General features: G+C 42.0%; 1 protein-coding gene across 1 annotated transcript; it reads left to right on the top strand.

The window, feature by feature from the left end:
• Positions 1 to 2,284: 2,284 nt before the first annotated feature.
• On the top strand, positions 2,285 to 22,823 carry LOC144581077 (leucine zipper protein 4-like). The gene is given in 4 exon segments (XM_078363125.1): positions 2,285 to 2,433; positions 21,453 to 21,587; positions 22,728 to 22,771; positions 22,773 to 22,823. Coding segments are annotated over 4 exon segments (321 nt in total). The 5' UTR covers positions 2,285 to 2,342.
• Positions 22,824 to 22,849: the final 26 nt, after the last annotated feature.

The raw sequence follows: 22,849 nt of genomic DNA on the forward strand, positions 1-22,849 counted from the left end.
AGTTTTGATCTTGTTGCCCAGGCTGGAGAGCAATGACACATGATGTCGGCTCACTGCAACCTCCACCTCCCAGGTTCAAGTGATTGTCCTGACTCAGCCTCCTAAGTAGCTGGGATTATAGGCATGCACCACTACGCCCGGAAAATTATTGTATTTTTAGTAGAGACCAGGTTTCACCATGTTGGTCACACTGGTCTCGAACTCCTGACCTTAGCTGATCTACCCGCCTTGGCCTCCCAAGGTGCTGGGATTACAGGCGTGAGCCACTGCACCTGGCCCTCTCTGATATTTTCTACTCTACGTTCTTTTTAATTTTCTTGGAGTTCTATCTTTGATCCTCTTTCATCCGTAATCACACCTGACAGAAAAATAAATCTGACAGAAAAAAAGCCCCAAACCATTAGCATAATATATTTTAAAAGTCACTCCACTAATCTCTGTTGATCTCTTTAGACTCATCTCTCAATACCCACAACACGCAATTAATAGAAATTTCCAGAGTGTGTTAGTAGTGCTGCTTCCTCTGCCAAGAAATACCATTCCCAGCTTTACAATGATTCCCCAGTTTTTCAGGATTTAAATACTTTTTTCTTGATTCCTTAGGTGAATTTTCTCCTTTGACCCCCAAATACATTTTGTACATACCTGTGTCTCAGAACCTAACACAGTAGGAGCTCAGTATTTGTTGACAGACTAAATTACAGCACCTACATTAATATTTTGCATTCATTTATTGTCTTCAGGCAATTGTATATGCATGGAGAAAAAGATTTATTTATTAATCATTAGGTCCCAGGTGCCAAGCACTTACTTAAGTGCAATAAATAGTTAAATAATTTACATTTCAAAATCTCTTCAGACATTTATTTATGCTGTGACTTCTGTAACAGCTTGAACATGTTTTCAGCTTTGAAGGTGTATTAATTTGATCTTTATTTCTGTTGAAGAGCCAGTGACAAGATTTCTCTAACATTTAAAAATGGCATTGATTGAGCAGTATCAGGTGATAACAGGAACACTTACATTTTTCTTAAGAAATGTGATAGACACATCTTTAAGGTCATCGAACAGCATGTGGCAGCCTGGGCATGGTGGCTTATGCCTGTAATCGCAGCACTTTGGGAGGCCAACGTAGGAGTATCGCTTGAGGGCAGGAGTTTGAGATCAGCCTGGCCAACATGGCAAGACCCCCATCTCTACAGCCTGAGAGGAGTCTGGGAGGTTGAGGCTGCAGTAAGCCATAATGACATGCCAACCTGGGCAACAGATTGAGGAAAGAAAGAAAGAAAAAAGAAAGAAGAAAGAAAAAGAAAGGAAAGAAGGAAAAAAGAAAGGAAGAAAGGAAAGAGAAAAAGAAAGAAAGAAGGAAAGAGAAAGAAAAGAAAGAAAGAAAGAGAAAGAGGACGGAGGGAAGGAAGGAAGGAAAAAAGAAAAGAAAGGAAAAAGTCAGGTGTAGTGAGGGAGGGAGGCCGACACGGGTGGAAAGAAAAAAGAAAGGAAGGGAGGGAGGGAGAAAGGGAGGAATGAAGAAAGGAAGGAAGGGAGGAAGGAAAGAAAGGGAAGGAAGGCAGGCAAGCAAGCGTGGGTGCGGTGGTATGAGGGAAGCTGAGGTGGGTGGATCACTTGAGCCCTGGAGACCAGTCTGGTCAACATAGTGAAACCCCGTCTCTACTAAAAATACAAAAATCAGCCCGGAATGGTGGCGCGCGCCTGTAATCTCAGCTACTCCGGAGGTTTAGGTGGGAGATGCGCTAGAACGCGGAAGATGGAGGTTGCGGTGAGCCAAGATGGCACCACTGCACTCCAGCCTGGGCTACAGAGGGAGACTCCGTCTCAAAAAGAAAAGAAAAGAACGCGTGTGGCATTGCAAGCCTGTGAATTCTCGCTCATGCTCAATTTGGGCTCGCTCTTGGAATATGAGAGAAGTAAAGCACCAGCCCATTAAGTCAAGAATATAGGGTTTTATTCGCCAAGAATGTCAACAGCAAAGAAGAGAAATGGGTTCTAGGAGCTGTGAAAGGAAAGGGTTGGAACACCACATACACGAGAAACTTGTGGCGAACTGGATAGTACTCTGGGTGGAGACAATATTTTTAGAAAGGGGGATGGGGTAGGAGATGGGCGGGTCTTTTCTTTCTTTTTTTTTTTTTTCTAGTGAGCCTAGCTCCTGATAGGAAACTTAGCGAGGGTTATACTCCAAGTTCCGCCTCTTGGGCCTTAGCAACAGCGAAGGAAGAGGCTGCGATTGGAGGACCAGGTTAGCCCAAGATCCTGCCCTTCCCGTGCAGTGAGTGGGCGGTACACGCGCCTTAGTCCGAGTGTAGAGCTGTGACAACGAGGAGATGAGTTCGCTTCGGAAGCTAACGCTTTCTGAAAATATGCTGACAGATCTTCCCAGTCGGAAAAAGGTTAACTTCCTAGATTTGTCTCTAGGTATGTAGATTTCGGATCCCAGTCCCCACTAGTTTGGGCTCGCTGGTCTTGAGCGCAAGACCTCGGCATAGCGCTGACTAGAAGCGGCGTCGGGAGGAACTCACCCTTTCGAAGAGAGGCTTCCCCCTCAGGGCACCCCCGCGCCTCCCCCACCCTGAAAAACCTTAGGACTACTTGGCCCCCATCCCTTCTCTTCTTTCCTTCCCCTAACCTCCAGGCCTCTCCTTTCAAGTGGGGAACTCTAAGGGAGGCTGACAAAAAGCGCGTAGAGTGTAAGGATTGCGGAAAGGTTCAAGCGGGGAAAATATAAAGACCGCTATTTCTTGCATTTTACTCTCCGAAGAACTCTTCTACTGGCCTCCTTAAAACACCTGGGGCCAAGTGCTCTTCTCAGTCCAAGCGGATGTCATAAATCACTAGATTCCAGGGCCAGGAGGAGCAAGCCTTAGGCTATTTTACTAGGGATCCCGGTTTGGGCGTGCCAAGCGTTGATGGGTTGGTGTATCTGCTTTGTTGTCTGGTGGTTATTCGAAGGGGTGGTTGGTGTGTTTGACTGTTGGCTGGTGGTTATTCGCTCTGGTGGTTATATCGCCTTTCTTTGCTGGCTCTCTCTAAGTCTCTAATCTCAGACCTCTACAGGGAGAGTGGAGCCTTAGAAAAGAATAAATCCTTTATCAAGGCCCCTAACCTCCTCCCTTTGCACCAAACCGAGAAAGAGTGGCTTTTACTTGGATAGGTTTCTCTGCTATCATCATCTTAGAAATGGGGGAGGTGGGGACGGAAGAGACATTCCAAGCCAGATGGGGAGTGAGAGTTGGCTGGGTGTGGTGTCTCACTCCTGTAATCCCAGCTATTTGGGAGGCCGAGGTGGCAGCTCACTTGAGACCAGGAGTTCGAGACCACCTGGCCAACACGGTGAAACCCCATCTCTACTGAAAATACAAAAATTAGCTGGGCATGGTGGTGCGTGCCTGTAGTCCTAGCTATGCGGGAGGCTGAGGCAGAAGAAGTGCTTCAACCCTGGAGGTGGAGGCTGCAGTAAGTCGAGATCACGGCACTGCACTCCAGCCTGGGTGTCAGAGTGAGACTCCATCTCAAAAAAAAAAAAGGAATGAAACAAAGAGGGGCGCAGTGGCTCACACTTGTAATCCCAGGAGGCGGAGGTCAGGCTGGTCTTGAACTCCTGATCTCAAGTGATACACCCATCTCGGCCTCCCACAGTGCTAGGATTACAGGCGTGAGCCACCGCGCCCAACCTGAACTTTCTTTATAGTGTCCTTTGAAGTCCCGAACTTTCAAATTTTGGTAAAATACAATTTATCTGGTTTTTGCTGTTGTTCATGCTTTGGTGTCATATCTAGAAAATCATGAAGATATACTTTTGTTTCCTTCTGAGAGTTTTGTAGTTTTACATCTTTGATCCATTTTGAGATCCGGGGTGAGTTAAGAGCCAACTTCCTTCTATCGAATTTTAGCATATAATTGTTCCAACACTGCCTGTTAAAAAGACTAATTAATTTTCCTCCCATTGAAAGTTCTTAATTTCCATTTTGGATAGTTCATTGCTGGTATTTATAAATAGAATTAATTTTTGCATATAGATCTTGTATCTTGCAACCTTGCTGAATGTGTTCATTAGTGCTAATCTGTGTGTGTGTGTGTGTGTGTGTGTGTGTGTGTGTGTATCTTTAGGAATTTCTGCATGCAAGATCATGATATCTGAGAACAGATAGTTTCACTTTTTTCTAATCTACTTGCCTTTTATTTCTTTTTCTTGACTAATTGCTCTGGATAGAATTTCTAGCAAAAAGTTAATTAGATATGGTGAGATTGGACATCCTTGACTTGTTTCTGATCTTAAGGAGAAAACGGTTAATCATCATTTCACCTTTGGTTGGGTTTTTGTAGATGTCCTTATGAGGTTGAGGAATTTACCTGCCTCTCACTTTACCTCTGAGGGGGAATGGCCATGAAAAGTCTTTTTTGTTGTTGCTGTCTTTAAGGTGTTTTTAGCAGTCTATTTCAAGATTAGTAGCAACAGTCTTTCCTCTCCTAAGACATGGTCCCTGTTGATCCCATACTGCTACTTAAACCCACCCCAACTTCATCACAAGTTCTGAAATATTTTGTGGCATTAAAATAGCTTTAAAAAATAATATTTTGTCACTGGCCAGGGCTAGGACTAGGGTGAGGTAAATGAAGCACTTGCTCCTAGTATAAAGTTCAAGGAGTCACAAACAATTTGTTAATAGGGATAATTAATATTTTAATGAAATACTTGAAAAATTAAATGGACAAACTGTAGCCATTTGTTTGGCCACCTGTTTTTGTAAATAAAGTTTTCTTGACCTAAGAACTAAAGTGAAGCAAGTGAAGGAGTGCTGTGTAAGTACAGAGTCTGATCTGATCCTGTTTTTTTTTTTTAAACGGGGTCTCACTCTGTCACCCAGGCTAGAAGAGTGCAATGGCACGATCACAGCTCACTGTACCCTCGACTTCCTGGGCTCAGGCAATCCTCCTACCTCAGCCTCCCAAGTATCTGGGATACAGGTGTGTGCCACCATGCCCAGCTAATTTTTTGTATTTTTATAGAGACGGGTTCTCACTATGTTGCCTACATGGGTCTCGACTTCTGGGCTCCAGAGATTCACCCACCTCGACCTCCCAAAGTGCTAGGATTACAGGCCTGTGCCACCACGTCCAGCCTTTGATCCTATCTTTTAAAAAAATGTTTGATATCTTGTTCATCATGGATTGGTTTTGCATTGATTTTCATTTTTGAAAATACTGTGAGGTCAGGCTCTGTGTCTCATGGCACTTTGGGAGGCCAAGGCGGGTGGATCACCTGAGGTCAGGAGTTAGAGACAAGCCTGGCCAACATGGTGAAACCGCATCGCTATTAAAACTACAAAAATTAGGGCCGGGCGCGGTGGCTCAAGCCTGTAATCCCAGCACTTTGGGAGGCTGAGACGGTGGATCACGAGGTTGAGAGATCAAGACCATTCTGGTCAACATGGTGAAACCCCGTCTCTACTAAAAATACAAAAAATTAGCTGCGCATGGTGGCGCATGCCTGTAATCCCAGCTACTCGGGAGGCTGAGGCAGGAGAATTGCCTGAACCCAGGAGGCGGAGGTTGTGGTGAGCCGAGATCGCGCCATTGCACTCCAGCCTGGGTAACAAGAGCGAAACTCCGTCTCAAAAAAAAAATTACAAAAATTGGCCGGGCTTGGCGGCGGGCCCAGGAGGCAGAGGTTGCAGTAAGCTGAGATCGTGCCTGGGCAACGGAACTAGAAGCAGTCTCAGAAAAAAAAAAAAAAAAATGGATAAAAAAATGAAAATATTGTGTTAAGATACTTTAATCTTGATTACTGAGCTTTGGGGGCCTCCTTGAATTTTGGATGTGAAGTGAATTCCTCACTTAACCTCACCCTAGGCCCTGCCTTGTCACTGTGACCTAGCAGGGAGAAAAACCCAGAACTGAAGGAAATTTATAGCACTGAGGTAAAAGTTCATCCTCCTGCACTTTGTGTTGATTTCACTGATGTTTTTGCAACTGCTAACAGAAAAGAAAAAGCAGAACTGCTAAATACCTAAAGCAATGGGTTTATCTCAAAATTCAGAGAAATAAGGGCCATAGTTGCAGAGTGGCCTGGTCCCAAAAATGTAGTAGTTGTGTGACCTTGTGCAAGTTGCTATATCTCTTGGGGCTTGAGTTTCCTGATCTAAATAAAATCTACATCATAGAGTTGTTGAAGATTAAATGAGATAATACAGGTAATGTTTGTTCACAAAGTATAGTGACTGATGTGGAAAAAGCTGAGTAAATATTTGCTATATTTGCCCCAGAAAGTGGGCCTAAATCCTCACTTTTGGGTAGCCAGCAATTTGGCAAGCTGGAGAAGTTACCTCAGGATTTTGTTATCAAACTTCAGAGGTGTGATAGACTTGAGAGAGATTAAAAACCATCTAGATGAAAGATGGTGTTTAAACAGCTCACGTCAGTTTCTGGGAGACTGAAGGAGATGGTGGTTTGGTGTAACTTGAATAATAGTGAAGTCAACAGACTTAGGAGGCACTTACATTTTAATAAATGGTTAAAGTTGGAAGGATCCTGGAGCATCTACTTTGGGAAAGATTGGTTTAGTTATTTGAAAGGCTAAGGAAAGATGTTGAGTTGCATATGGTAGGTTAGTTGGACTGTAAGATCTCATAGTCATCGAGTTGTAAAAAATCAGGTCACTGTGTTATCCTTTTAAACGTTGGTTCTCTATATCCATATTTATACCTTTTTTAGACAGATGAGAATCCCGGTTTTGATCATGTCAGGAGGAACAGCAAAACTTTCGACTAGTTATCACAGGCTCTTGCAGTTTATTTTTTTATTTTATTTTTATTTATTGTTTTGAGATAGGGTCTCTGTCGCTGAAGCAGGAGTGCCGTGGCACAATCACGGCTCACTGCAGCCTGGACGTCCCAGGCTCGAGCGAACCTCCCACCTTTGCACCAGAGTAGTTGGGACTCTAGGTGTGCGCCACCGCACCCGGCTCATTTTTGTATTTTCTTTGGTAGAGACGGAGTTTTGTCATGTTGCCCAGGCTGGTCTCTAACTCCTGGGCCTGAGCTAGCCTCTCGCCTTGGCCTCCCAAAGTGTTGGGATTTTGTGAGCCACCAAGCCGGGCCAAGGGCGTTGTAGTTTGAAGGCAAGAAAAATACATCATAAACAGCAGCAAATACATGTTGCTTTCTATGATGTAATGAGAAAGCCATACTTTTTCCTGATGAATTTCCCCATGTTTTTCTCAGTGAAAATAATACTTTTAACAATTCGTATCTTTGTTTTTAGATAACTAAACATATGCTTTAGAAAGCACTATTATATTGGATACAGGGTCATTACTTCCATTGTAATAACATGCTAAAGTGGGAAAAGGCTCTATAGATTTATTTTTGTTTTTGTCATCAGTAAACATACCCAAAGGTATTTTTTGTACAAATAAAAAAAAAAGAGTCTGTTTTTTTTTACAAATAAAATGCAAAAATAAGACCAAAATTCAAACTAGTAACAGTAAGAACTTAATAGGAACTGCACTCCTCTGTTCATTGCATTTACCTAAAAGAGACAGGCAAAAGTGCTGTAGTTAGAAATAAAAGAACTCTTTCTGCCTGCTAGCTATATTGGACCATGAAGCCACAAATATGGAATATCCACTCTGTATTCTGTGCTAGGTACTTAGTACACTAATAAACAGTGGTCTCTTTTCAAGTACCTCATAATCTAGTTGGAGAGACAGCTAAGTAAGTATATGCAATTATATATTGTTTTAAGTATTCTGGAAGTATGTATAGTCAGAATCTTTCAGAAATTGAGAGGAACTTAAGTCACTTACATTTTTTGAGGTTTCCAGGGTTTTAAGTATTTTAAAAATGGCAAAACAAAAATTGTGGTGTATTTTACATGTTTATAAATGCAAAATAGTGCCTCCAACACACTGTAAAATAAAATGCAATATGCTTTTCACCAGAAAATTAATTACATAATTTAAATAAAAGTGTAATTATTCATGTGGCACCTCAGCAGTGTGATCAATTTTAAACTGTGTGAGGAATACTGTCTTTCTACAGTCCTGACAATTTATTTCTGAGACTAAGTATATCAAGAATTCGAATTTAAGGCTCTTTGTTGAAGCCTGGATCAAATGGCTCTCCTTGAGAGATTGGCTAAGTGTTCTCTAGGTGGATTCAGTGGAGAATATAATTACAGAGAGCAGAATGAACAAAGCCCCATGTCTCTATAATGATATATTCTGAGAACAACAGAAAGGGACATGAGAATCTGGAAAAATACTGTAGTGTTAAGGACACTTTCTTCATAACCTCATAGCCTGTGTTGGAAGGGCAGTTAGACAGCTTACCCAGGTTCATAGGCATTTGCTTTCTCTTCCATATGAAGAGACTGAGCAGCAATTTGATTTCATCTCTAAATCGTAGCTGGTGAGATCTACCCAATTCCACTACAATCCAACAAATCAAATGGTGGTCTCTGGAATTACAAAGTCTAAGGATTAAAATAACGCATGATTTCACTTCTTTAAAAAAACTCTGCAACACATTCCAGGGTATGGATAATTAGAAAACATTTTTAAATATAAGTTTTATACCAGACATGGTGGTTCACACCTGTAATCCCAGGAGATGTCAGCCATTTCAAAGAAAATCCGAGTCAGATTTTTTTCTTATTATTTTAATTTTTTATTATTTATTTGTCATTTTTATGGGTACATAGTAGATGTATATATTTATGGGGTACATGAGATGTTTTGATACAGGTATGCATGCAATTGCAATGTAAAATAAGTACATAATGGAGACTGGGATATCGATCCTCTCAAGCATTCATCCTTTGAGTTACAAACAATGCAATGACACTCTTTATTTAAAAATACATAGTTATTATTGACTGTAGTCACCCTGTTGTGCAATCAAATAGTAGACCTTATTCATTCTTTCTATTTTTATCTTATTATACTGACTATATATTGAAAAGTTGTTATAGTTATTATTATTATTATTATTATTTTGAGACGGAGTTTCGCTCTTGTTACCCAGGCTGGAATGCAACGGCGCGATCTCGGCTCACTGCCACCTCTGCCTCCTGGGTTCAGGCAATTCTCCAGCCTCAGCCTCCTGAATAGCTGGGATTACAGGCACACGCCACCATGCCCAGCTAATTTTTTGTATTTTTAGTAGAGTTGGGGTTTCAATTATTATTTTTTATTGGTTCATTGTTTAATCTTTCTACTTAGGATGAGAGTAGTTTATACACCACAGTTACTGTGTTACAGTATTCTGTGATTTTCTGTGTATTTACTATTACCAGTGAGTTTTATACCTTCAGATGATTACTTATTACTCATTAATATCTTTACTTTCTGGCTGAAGCACTCCCTTTAAGATTTCTTGTAGGACACGTCTGGTGTTGATGAAATCCCTCAGCTTTTGTTTGTCTGGGAAACTTTTTATTTCTCCTTCATGTTTGAAGGCTATTTTCACTGGATATGCTATTCTAGGGTAAAGTCTTTCCCTCCAGCACTTTAAATATATCAACCCACTCTCTCCTGGCCTGTAAGGTTTCCACTGAAGGGGCTGCCGCCAGACGTATTAGAGCTCTGTTGTTTGATAGTTGTTTCTTTTGCTGCTTTTGAAAAGGATCCTTTCTTTACCCTTGACCTTGGGAGTTTGATTATTAAATGCCTTGAAGTGGTCTTCTTTGGGTTAAATCTGCTTGGTGTTCTATAACCTTCTGATACTTGGATATTGATATCTTCCTCTTGGTTTGAGAACTTTTTTTTTTTTTTTTGAGACGGAGTCTGGCTCTGTAACCCAGGCCAGAGTGAAGTGGTGTGATCTCGACTCACTGCAACCTCCACCTCCCAGGTCCCAGTTAAGCAATTCTCCTGCCTCAGCCTCCTGAGTAGCTGGGATTACAGGCATGCACCACCATGTCCAGCTAATTTTTATATTTTTAGTAGAGACAGGGTTTCACCATGTTGTCCAGGCTGGTCTTGAACTCCTGACCTCCTGATCCGCCTGCCTTGGGAACTTCTCTTTTATTATCCCTTTGAATAAACTTTCTCTGACGCTCAGGCTGGAGGGTAGTGGCACTCTTGGCTAAATGCAACCTCCACCTCCTGGGTTGAAACGATTCTTCTGCCTCAACCTCCCAAGTAGCTGGGACTACAGATGCACACCACCATGCCTGGCTAATTTTTGTGTTTTTAGTAGAGATGGGGTTTCACCATGTTGGCCAGGCTGGTCTCAAATTCCTATAGGTGATATACCAACCTCAGCGTCCCAAAGTGCTGGGATTACAGGCATGAGCCGCCACTCCCAGCCCCTTTGAATAGACTTTCTGCCCTTATCTCTTTCTCTATATCCTCTTTAAAGCCAATAACTCTCAGATTTACCCATTTGAGGCTATCTTCCAGATCTTGTAGCTGTGTTTCATTGTTTTTCATTATTTTTTTCTTTTGTATACTCTAACTGTATATTTTCAAATAGCCTTTCTTTAAGCTCACTAATTCTTTCTTCTGCTAGATTCATTCTGCTATTAAAGGACTCTGATGCATTCTTCAGTATGCCACTTTCATTTTTCCAGTTCCAGAATTTCTGCTTGACTCTTTCTAATTATTTCCATCTCTTTGTTAAATTTATCTGATAGAATTCTTTTTTTTTAAAATTTTTTATTGCATTTTAGGTTTTGGGGTACATGTGCAGAACATGCAAGACACTTGCATAGGTACAAACATGGCAGTGTGTTTTGCTTCCTTTCTCCCCTTCACCCACATTTGGCATTTCTCCCAGGCTATCCCTCCCCACCTCCCCCCTCCGCTGGCCCCCCCTTTTTCCCCCCCAATAGACCCCAGTGTTTAGTACTCCCCTCCCTGTGTTCATGTGTTCTCATTTTTCATCACCCACCTATGAGTGAGAATATGCGGTATTTCATTTTCTGTTCTTGTGTCAGTTTGCTGAGAATGATGTTCTCCAGATTCATCCATGTCCCTACAAACGACACAAACTCATCATTTCTGATTGCTGCATAATATTCCATGGTGTATATGTGCCACATTTTCCCAATCCAGTCTATCATCAATGGGCATATGGGTTGATTCCAGGTCTTTGCTATTGTAAACAGTGCTGCAATGAACATTCGTGTACATGTGTCCTTATAGTAGAACGATTTATAGTCCTTTGGATATATACCCAGTAATGGGATTGCTGGGTCAAATGGAATTTCTATTTCTAAGGCCTTGAGGAATCGCCACACTGTCTTCACAATGGTTGAACTAATTTACACTCCCACCAACAGTGTAAAAGTGTTCCTTTTTCCCCACATCCTCTCCAGCATCTGTTGTCTCCAGATTTTTTAATGATAGCCATTCTAACTGGCATGAGATGGTATCTCAATGTGGTTTTGATTTGCATCTCTCTGATGACCAGTGATGATGAGCATTTTTTCATATGTTTGTTGGCCTCATATATGTCTTCTTTTGTAAAGTGTCTGTTCATATCCTTTGCCCATTTTTGAATGGGCTTGTTTGTTTTTTTCCTGTAAATCTGTTTGAATTCTTTGTAAATTCTGGATATCAGCCCTTTGTCAGATGGGTAAACTGCAAAAATTTTTTCCCATTCTGTTGGTTGCCGATTCACTCTAGTGACTGTTTCTTTTGCTGTGCAGAAGCTGTGGAGTTTGATTAGGTCCCATTTGTCTATTTTGGCTTTTGTTGCCAATGCTTTTGGTGTTTTGGTCATGAAGTCCTTGCCTACACCTATGTCCTGGATGGTTTTGCCTAAATTTCCTTCTAGGGTTTTTATGGTGCCAGGTCTTATGTTTAAGTCTTTAATCGATCTGGAGTTAATTTTAGTGTAAGGTGTCAGGAAGGGGTCCAGTTTCTGCTTTCTGCACATGGCTAACCAGTTTTCCCAACACCATTTATTAAACATGGAATCCTTTCCCCATTGCTTGTTTTTGTCAGGTTTATCAAACATTGTATGCTTGTAGATATGTTGTGTTGCCTCCGATGCCTCTGTTTTGTTCCATTGGTCTATATCTCTGTTTTGATACCAGTACCATGCTGTTTTGATTACTATAGCCTTGTAGTATAGTTTGAAATCCGGTAGTGTGATGCCTCCCGCTGTGTTCTTTTTGCTTAGAATTGACTTGGCTATGCAGGCTTTCTTTTGGTTCCATATGAAGTTCATGGTGGTTTTTTTCGAGTTCTGTGAAGAAAGTCAATGGTAGCTTGATGGGGATAGCATTGATTCTGTAAATTACTTTGGGCAGTATAGCCATTTTCACGACATGGATTCTTCCTAACCATGAACATGGAATGTTTCTCCATTCGTTTGTGTCCTCTGTTATTTCGTTGAGGAGTGGTTTGTAGTTTTCCTTGAAGAGGTCCCTTACATTCCTTGTAAGTTGTACTCCTAGGTATTTTATTCTTTTTGTAGCAATTGTGAATGCAGTTCGTTCTTGATTTGGCTTTCTTTAAGTCTGTTATTGGTGTAGAGGAAGGCTTGTGATTTTTGCACATTGATTTTATATCCTGAGACTTTGCTGAAGTTGCTTATCAGTTTCAGGAGTTTTTGGGCTGAGGCGATGGGGTCTTCTAGGTATACTATCATGTCGTCTGCAAATAGAGACAATTTGGCTTCCACCTTTCCTATTTGAATGCCCTTTATTTCTTTTTCTTGCCTGATTTCTCTGGCTAGAACTTCCAGTACTATATTGAATAGGAGTGGTGAGAGAGGGCATCCTTGTCTAGTGCTCTCTCTAGGCAAGGATTTCAAAGGGAATGCTTCCAGTGTTTGCCCATTCAGTATGATATTGGCTGTTGGTTTGTTGTAAATAGCTTTTATTACTTTGAGATAGGTTCCATCAATACCGAGTTTATTGAGGGTTTTTAGCATAAAGGGCTGTTGAATTTTGTCGAATGCCTTCTCTGCGTCAATTGAGATAATCATGCGGTTTTTGTTTTTGGTTCTGTTTATGTGGTGAATTACGTTTATAGACTTGCGTATGTGGAACCAGCCTTGCATCCCCGGGATGAATCCTACTTGATCATGATGGATAAGTTTTTTGATGTGCTGTTGCAATTAGTTTGTCAGTATTTTATTGAAGATTTTTGCATCTATGTTCATCATGGATATTGGCCTGAAGTTTTCTTTTCTTGTTGGGTCTCTGCCGGGTTTTGGTATCAGGATGCTGTTGGTCTCATAAAATGATTTGGGAAGGATTCCCTCTTTTTGGATTATTTGGAATAGTTTCAGAAGGAATGGTACCAGCTCCTCTTTGTGTGTCTGGTAGAATTCGGCTGTGAACCCGTCTGGACCTGGGCTTTTTTTGTGTGGTAGGCTCTTAATTGCTGCCTCGACTTCTGACCTTGTTATTGGTCTATTCATAGTTTCAGCTTCCTCCTGGTTTAGGCTTGGGAGGACACAGGAGTCCAGGAATTTATCCATTTCTTCCAGGTTTACTAGTTTATGTGCATAGAGTTGTTTGTAATATTCTCTGATGATGGTTTGAATTTCTGTGGAATCTGTGGTGATTTCCCCTTTATCATTTTTTATTGCATCTATTTGGTTGTTCTCTCTTTTCTTTTTAATCAATCTGGCTAGTGGTCTGTCTATTTTGTTGATCTTTTCAAAAAACCAGCTCTTGGTTTTATTGATTTTTTGAAGCGTTTTTTGTGTCTCTATCTCCTTGAGTTCTGCTCTGATCTTAGTTATTTCTTGTCTTCTGCTGGGTTTTGAGTTTTTTTGATCTTGCTCCTGTAGCTCTTTCAATTTTGACGATAGGGTGTCAATTTTGGATCTCTCCATTCTCCTCATATGGGCACTTATTGCTATATATTTTCCTCTAGAGACTGCTTTAAATGTGTCCCAAAGATTCTGGCATGTTGTATGTTCATTCTCATTGGTTTCGAAGAACTTCTTCATTTCTGCCTTCATTTCATTGTTTATCCAGTCAACATTCAAGAGCCTGTTGTTCGGTTTCCATGAAGCTGTGCAGTTCTGGGTTGGTTTCTGAATTCTGAGTTCCAACTTGATTGAACTATGGTCTGAGAGACTGCTTGTTATGATTTCAGTTGTTTTGCATTTGCTGAGGAGTGCTTTACTTCCAAATATGCGGTCAATTTTAGAGTTGGTGTGATGTAGTGCTGAGAAGAATGTATATTCTGTGGATTTGGGGTGGAAAGTTCTGTAAATGTCTATCAGGTTTGCTTGTTCCAGGTCTGAGTTCAAGCCCTGGATATCCTTGTTGATTTTCTGTCTGGTTGATCTGTCTAATATTGACAGTGGAGTGTTAAAGTCTCCCACTATTATTGTGTGGGAGTCTAAGTCTTTTTGTAAGTCATTAAGAACTTGCCTTATGTATCTGGGTGCTCCTGTATTGGGTCCATATATGTTTAGGATTGTTAGCTCTTCTTGTTGTATCGATCCTTTTACCATTATGTAATGGCCTTCTTTGTCTCTTTTGATCTTTGTTGCTTTAAAGTCTATTTTATCAGAGATGAGAATTGCAACTCCTGCTTTTTTTTGCTCTCCATTTGCTTGGTAAATCTTCCTCCATGCCTTTATTTTGAGCCTTTGTGTATCCTTGCATGTGAGATGGGTTTCCTGGATACAGCACAGTGATGGGTGGGTTTTGGCTTTTTTTTTTTTTCCTGCCTCAGGTTTATTTGTACAAATAGCACAGGAGGACCCCAGCTCCATGCAGATGGCAGCCCCAGGAGAGTTACACCAGTCCTTCTGTCCTCACATTGGCAGACGAAGATATCTATTTTGAAGCCTTTGTAGGGGCCTGGGCACCTTTGAGGGCCTGAGCTGGAACTGAAACTGGAGCTGAAGCCTGGGCCTTGGTTTGATCCTTGGCCTTGGCCTTGACCTTGACCTTTGGCTGGCAGAGCCTGAGCCCCTTGGCAATGCGTGCCCGAGCACGCTTCCCAAGCTTGGGGTGGGCAATGTAGGCAAGTCGATCAAGCTTGCGGCTGACACCCTTTGGGATCTTGGGCTTAACCTCCTTGGGCTTTACGAGGGCCTTGATGGCCTCGGCATGTGCACTCGTGGCCTTGGCATTGTTGGCCTGCATCTTCTTTAGGCCCTTCTTGTTGTGCTTCTTGGCAAAGCGCATGTTCCTCAGGAACTTGGGGTCCACCCCCTTAAGAGACTTGTATCTTTGTGATCAGGGTTTCTTGATACCATTTCTGTGCCATTTTCGGGACTGGTTGTGTGTGGTGTGGTTCTTGGACTTGGCCATGTCTGCACCCAAGCCGTGGTTCCCGAAGCTCCTAGGACCGGAAGAGAAAGGAGCCGCCGGGTTTTGGCTTTTTATCCAATTTGCCAGTCTGTGTCTTTTGATTGGTGCACACATTTAGTCCATTTACATTTAGGGTTAATATTGTTATGTGTGAATTTGATACTGCCATTTTGATGCTAGCTGGCTGTTTTGCCCATTAGTTGTTGTAGATTCTTCGTTATGTTGATGCTCTTTAGCATTTAGTGTGATTTTAGAATGGCTGGTACTGGTTGTTCCTTTCTATGTGTAGTGCCTCTTTCAGGAGCTCTTGTAGAGCAGGCCTGGTGGTGACAAAATCTCTGAGTACTTGCTTGTTCGCAAAGGATTTTATTTTTCCTTCACTTATGAAGCTCAGTTTGGCTGGATATGAAATTCTGGGTTGGCCCCCACTCTCTTCTGGCTTGTAGTGTTTCTGCGGAGAGATCTGCTGTGAGTCTGATGGGCTTCCCATTGTGGGTGACCCGACCTTTCTCTCTCACTGCCCTTAGTATTTTGTCCTTTATTTCAACCTTGGTGAATCTGATGATTATGTGCCTTGGGGTTTGCTCTTCTTATGGAATATCTTTGTGGTGTTCTCTGTATTTCCTGCATTTGAGTGTTGGCCTGTCTTGCTAGGTGGGGGAAATTTTCCTGGATAATGTCCCGAAGAGTATTTTCCAGCTTGGATTCATTCTCTTCGTCACATTCTGGTACACCTATCAAACGTAGGTTAGGTCTCTTCACATAGTCCCACATTTCTTGGAGACTTTGTTCATTTTTTTTTGTGCTTTTTTCTCTGATCTTGGTTTCTCGTTTTATTTCATTGAGTTGATCTTCGACTTCTGATATCCTTTCTTCTGCTTGGTCAATTCGGCTGTTGAAACTTGTGCATGCTTTGCGAAGTTCTCGTATTGTGTTTTTCACCTCCTTTAATTCATTCATATTCCTCTCTAAGTTATCCATTCTTGTTATCATTTCCTCGAATCTTTTTTCAAGGTTCTTAGTTTCTTTGCATTGATTTAAAACATGTTCTTTTAGCTCACAAAAGTTTCTCATTATCCACCTTCTGAAGTCTGATTCCGTCATTTCGTCACAGTCATTCTTTGTCCAGCTTTGTTCTCTTGTTGGTGAGGAGTTTTGGTCCTTTCTAGGAGGCAAGGTGTTCTGGTTTTGGGTGTTTTCCTCCTTTTTGCACTGGTTTCTTCCCATCTTTGTGGATTTATCCACCTGTCGTCTGTGTAGTTGCTGACTTTTTGATTGGGTCTCTGAGTGGATGCCCAGATTGTTGATGATAAAGTATTTCTGTTACTTGGTTTTCCTTCTACCAGTCTAGCCCCTCCACTGTACAACTGCTGAAATCCACTCCAGGCCCTGCTTGTCTGGGGTGCACCTATAGCAGCTGCGGAACAGTGAGGGATGCTACCAGTTTCTTCCTCTGCTATCTTTGTCCCAGAAGGATGCCTGCCAAATGTCAGTCTTTTGGATATAGAGGGGTCAGGGAGCCACTTGAGGAGACAGTCTGTACTTTATAGGAGCTCAAGTGCTGAGCTGTGAGCTCTGTTGTTCATTCAGGGCTGTTAGGCTGCTATGTTTAATTCTGCTGCAGCAGAACTCACAAAAAAACACCTTTTTTCTCAGATGCTCTGTCTCGGGGGGTTGGGGCTTTCTTTGTGAGTGTCTGTTGTGCTGTCTTGCCCAGCTAGGAGGCAGTCTAGTCACTATTTGCCTGCCGAGGCTCCGCCCTGCTGGTGTGAGGTTTGCCCTGTTGCTGCAGGCTCTGCCCTGCTGCTGCGGTCTCCGCCCTGCTGCCATGGGCTACGCCCTGCGGCAGAGTCTCTCTGTTGTGGCGGGTTGCCTCGGCAATGGCAGGCTGCGTCAGCAATGGGCGTGTACCTCAGTAGTGGCGGATTGCCGGTAATGGTGGACGCCCCTCCCCCACAGTGCTGCACCATCCTGGGTTCAGCTGTGCCCTCAGGGAACCTCTCCACCCAGAGCGTTTGGAATCGCCGTTTTGTTTGTCCCACTGCGCTACCCCAAACGCTGTTTCCCTGGAATCTCCTGGCCTGGCTCACTGTCCAAGTCCCATTCAGTCTCAAGTTCAGCCCTCTCAAGTCTCAGATTGCCAGTTCAACAGGGCACCCGGACCAGTGCGCTTTGTGCGGAGCGCTGTGGAGCGCCGCTGCTCTACAGCGTCGGCCGCCGGCTGCACTGGCTGCCGGCTGCACCAGCCTAAACCTCTGCCTGGCATCCCGCATCTCTTTTATACCTGGGGATTTCCCCATTCTGTGGGCAACAAAGATCCGTCTGGAAATGCAGCCCTGACTCACCCTCTGTGCATTCACCGAGAGCTTCAATCCTGGGTTGTTCTCACCGTGCCATCTTGAGTCCCTCCCTGATAGAACTCTTAATTCCTTCTGTGTTTGCTTGAATTTATTTGAGTTTCCTCAACACAGCTATTTGGAATTCTCTGTCTGAAAGGTCACATGTCTCTTGTTTTTCTGAGACTTGTGCTTAGGGCCTTAGTTAGTTCATTTGGTGAGTTCATGTTTTCCTGGATATTGTTGATATTAGATGTTCTTCAGGGTCTGGGCAGTGAAGGGTTAGGTATTTATTGTAGCCTTCACTGTCTGGGCTTCTTTGTACTCATCCTTTTTGGGAATGCTTTCCAGATATTTGAAAGGACTTCAGTGTTGTGGTCTAAGCAGTTTCTACTTTAGAGGATGTTGGAAATAGATGCTCAGTGCCACAAAGAAAATCAGCACAGAGACAAGGATCTTTCAGCAATGCAATTTTTACTTCCTGGACTGCAAGAAGGGTACCCTTGTTAGCTATCATGCCACAAAAGTACAATGAACAAAGGAAAACACACAGATTTATCCCTTATGCATTTGGGATTGTCCTTACTGTTGTGTTTGATCTCCCCTGGCTGCAGCCAGACCTCACAATTTAAACTAAAACCAGATTGACTAACAACTTAAAACTTTTTTAAACAGATAAAAGCAGTGGAGAGCTGGGGCATACCTGTGAGCACGTCCAGCACAAATATTTTGGTTAAAGTACAATGACATAGACTATACTACGTGCCTGTAAGCATGGCATGTTTAACAGCTACATAGGATAGGGCTTAACAAAGATATTAACACACTTATTCTTTAACAAGAAAGGAAACTTTAAAAAGGAAGTTTTCTACTTCCCACAGGGGACATCCCAAGCCCAGTAACACTGTGATTCTTGCAGACTCATAGAGATACTGTCTTGATGGTTTTGGACAGGATCTGGAAGAATTCTCTAGATCACGAGGCAGAGACTCTTCTTCTTTTCCCTCATTTTGTCCTAAGCAGAGTGTCTCTGTGCTGAGCCACCCAAAGCTGGGGTGGAGTGACACAAGCACCCCTGTGGCCACCACCAATATGACTGTGTTGGATCAGACCCAAAGCCAGCACAGCTCTGGGTTTCGGTCTGCTGCAAATACTCCTGGCTACTGCCTAGCTGATCAAGGCCCTGGAGCTCTACAATCAGCCAGTGGCAAAACCATCCAAGCCCGTGTCCTTTCCTTCAGGGTGGCAAGGTCCTGAGAGCCTGAGGTGGGTCCAGAAGTGACATCTGGGACTCAGGACCTAGAGTCAGAAACCTTAGAAGTCTACCTGTATGCCAAATTATCGTATTATGGCTGAGCTGGCACTCAAACCACAAGATGCAGTCCTTGCCACTCTTCCCTTTCCAAAGGCAGAGGAGCCTCACCCCATGGCCAGTCACCATAGGCCAGGAAGAGTACTGCTGGACTACCATAGATATTCCCTTAAGGCCCAGGGGCTCTTAAGTCAGCTTGGGATGAATGCTGCCTGGTCTGAGACTCACCCTTCAGAGCAGTGAGCTCCCCTTGACCCAGGGCAGTTCTAGAAGTGTTATCCAAGAGTCAAATCCTAGAATCAGGGATTCCAAGAGTCTACTGGGTTCTCTACCTTTCTGTGGCCATGCTGGTTCCTGAAGCCAGCAAGTCTCAGAGGCTCACCCAAGGCCCTCAACATAGTACCTGGGTATTGCTAATAGTTATTCAGGGCCCAAGGGCTTTTTGGTTAAAGGTCGATGAATTCTGCCAGGAATGAGTCCTTTCCTTCAAGGTGGTCAGTTCCCTTCTGGCCTAGGGTGTGTTTAGGCATGAGGTCCAGGAGCTAGACCCTGAAACAGGAACCTCATTACTCTAACCAGTGCCCTGTCCTGCCGTGGCTAAACTTGTATCCAAGATGTAAGACAAAGTCCTCCCCCTCTTCCCTCTCTTCTCAAGTGGAAGAAAAAGGTCTCTTTTGGAGCTGTGAACTGTGCAGCCTGGGGTTAGGGAAGGGGTGATGCCACCACTCCCTTGGCTGCCCCAGCTGGTGTCTCAGTATCTCATGTGCCCCCCTTCCCCAGTCCACATTCTGTTGGCCCAGTTCAGCACTAAGGCTTGCCTGAGAGTTATAGTCCTTATGGCCTAGACCAGGTGTTGACAATCTTTTGGCTTCCCAGGCCCACACTGGAAGAATAATTGTCTTGGGACACACATAAAATACACTAAGCCAATGAACTAAGAAAAAAATTACAAAAAGAATTTATAATGTTTTAAGAAAGTCTACAAATTTGTGTTGGGCTGCATTCAAAATCATTCTATGCTGTGTGCTGCCTGCAAGCCGCAGGTTAGAAAACTTGACCTAGACTGCGTTTCAAGTTTACTTGGAGATCCAGAGCACTGTAGCCCTTGGTGGAGAGGTTTGTGGGAACTCATGATGGGTGATTCTTCTCTGGCTGGGGGTGCTTTAAATGTTCCCTCCATGGGCAAGTGTCAGATGAGTTTAGTCCAGTTTTCCTTTCTGCTGTAACAGGACATCACTAAATTCAATGCCTCACAATTGCTGTGTTTTTCGACCCCCAGTGCCCAGAGATGCTCTTGGGACCACCATGCCATTGCTGCTGGGAGCAGGGGAGGGGTGTCATTGGCGATTCAGGACTGTTTTTTCTGTCTCTTCAGTGCCTCTTTCAGTGATACAAAGTTAAAACCAGTTACTATGGGTACTCACCTGATTTTTGTTTTTTTTATGAAGGTGTTTTCCTGTGTAGATAGTTGTTAAATTTGTGTCCTTGCGCGGGGAGCAGGGGACGATCAGTGGAGTCTTCTATTCCACCATCTTGCTCCCTAACCCAGAATCAGATATTTAGAGACCTAAGGCAGAACTAGTACTAAGCAAATTAATAAAGAAGTGGTTAATCTGTGTCACCCAACTGCCTCTTTTGTATCTTTTTCAGCTCCTCTTTAATTTTAGAATTTCCAGTTTTTTCCAAATACCTAGCCTGTGGTTCTTTCTTTCTTTCTTTTTTTTTAACCTTCTTCCTGAGTGTAGCTTCCAGAAGCTCTGGGAGCTTGTGCTTATTTCTAAAGATGCCTTGACATAAGTAAAGTATTATCCACTGATAGAACATCCCACCTGTAGACTCTTCCATTCTAGATGTTAGGGGAGATATTTTAGAGCAAGTTGTATCTGTCCCCCATTCTTTAAATTATGCCATGTAAGTGCTCTCTGCCTGAGTACATAAGTACGTGCCTGACTACAAAGTAAAGTCGGATTGCTTCCTCCTAATACAATAATCTAGGTTCCTCACTTCTGTGGTGTCTCCTACTTCCATCACCACTTTCTTACTTTTGTCACTTCCTTTTTCTTCGTTAGTTTTTGATAAAATGCATGTAACTAATTGTCTATCACACTTAATCAGATAGACATTTAATGGTCTATCGCTTTACATTTAATTGCTGATTTGCATTTACTTAGCTGTGAGCTGTGCTATAATGACTCTATTGCTCTGTATTTCTATGACACTGAAATAACATTTAGTAAAATCATTTATTTAGATGATCTTCGCCACCTCCCACCCAGCTATTGCAATGTGGAAGTATTTTGCTTTTGCATAAATGAAGTTACCATAAATCCAACAGGAATTTTTCTTTCTTGTTCCAGCAAACCCTAAGATGTCTGTATTGTTTGACCTTTATTATAATTTAACAAATTCATTATTATTATGTTATCTTCTTTTAGGGTTATCAGTTTTTTGGTATTCTGAAATATGATGAGATAGGATATAGATTATTCATGTGAGACGTTGTAATTTGTTTTTTGCCATTTTATTCCTTTTTTATGTATTTTCTAATACAGATGACATTATACTCTATAAAAAGTTAGAAAAGATAAATGCTGAAATAGAAAAAAGGAATACAAGACAGATTCATAGTAAAAAGGATTTGCCTTCAAGACAACAATCAAATGGTCATGGACATCGCCATCAGAGAGGTAAATATGTTAAAAATGGTCACACATGGTAAAAAGAGTCTGAAATATTTGTGAATAACTAGGTAAGCAAAATCAAGAATTCACATTGTTCTAAAGTTACATTATGTTGCTTGTTTTATTTTTTCTAGGCATGGACCCATACAGGGTTGGTAAGAATTTATGCCATGTCATATGAATAAAAATTTATTTTAATGTATATAAGTTACTTCCCTAATGGAGAATGGGATAAGAAAATTAGCCATACGAGCTGAGAGATATTTTGTACTTGTTTACAAACCTCGGTTGGTTGGTCCAGTTCTACTTTTAGGAGGCAATACAGGAGGGTTAAGAGCATAGTCAATAATCTGAACACTATGGCATCCACATTTTGAAAATACAAATGTTGTAGGACAACAAGAGTAGGGTAGAACATGACAGATGTTCTCTGTATTCCTAACCTCATTGGTAAGTGCAGTATGTATTTTTTTAAATGAATGTGCTACAGATTGCCATAATACAAGGAGTCTTTTGAACAATTAAAGGTCTTCATAGTCTAGTCAATAGATTGAAACCATTTTGACATTGTGATTACTCTAAGCCCCTGATGGTTGCCTATGCAGCTTCATTTAAGTTCTTGTGTAAATCTTCAGTGGCTCATCATGTTCTGAAAAGAGAAGCGATGGTACTTATAATAAGGGCAGAGCAGCCAAGAAGGGTAACATGGCCCATTCTTATGTGCCTAAACAGTCATTGCAAAATTGATCTTCTTCGTGAGCCTTTTGGAGATCTATATTATTTGATGGTTTCTTAAACTGCCTTTATGCCCAAACAAAGCAGACACTTTCTCTCTATCTCTCCTTTTTCTATTGGAGTATTCTTTCAATTAATTTCAGATAGTATGTCCCAACTTTGGTGGCATATAAAACCAAAATTGAGATATATGTACTGAGACTATCCTATTAAGGTGTGCAAATTGAAATAGTATGGCAAAGACTTCTAGAATTCAGTGAGATTACCAGATTATATCAAAGTAATGAAAAATCAAAAGTTTTGCAAAACCCAGTGCATAGCTTTTAAAAAAAAATGAGATCAGAGATAATACTTCTGAAAGATGCATTGAATTTACTACTTGAAAATACAGAAAATGCTTATTGTTCAAAGGCTACTCAAGATTCAGAAGCAACTTTGAGGAAGGAAATCATGATAAAAAACCATCTCAAGAACCTTCTGGATTGAAGTCTGGACAACACCCTTTAAATAGGAAGCCTTTATTTGAGCAGGTA

This window comes from Callithrix jacchus, chromosome X (assembly GCF_049354715.1).
Source record: "Callithrix jacchus isolate 240 chromosome X, calJac240_pri, whole genome shotgun sequence".
NCBI lineage: Eukaryota > Metazoa > Chordata > Mammalia > Primates > Cebidae > Callithrix > Callithrix jacchus.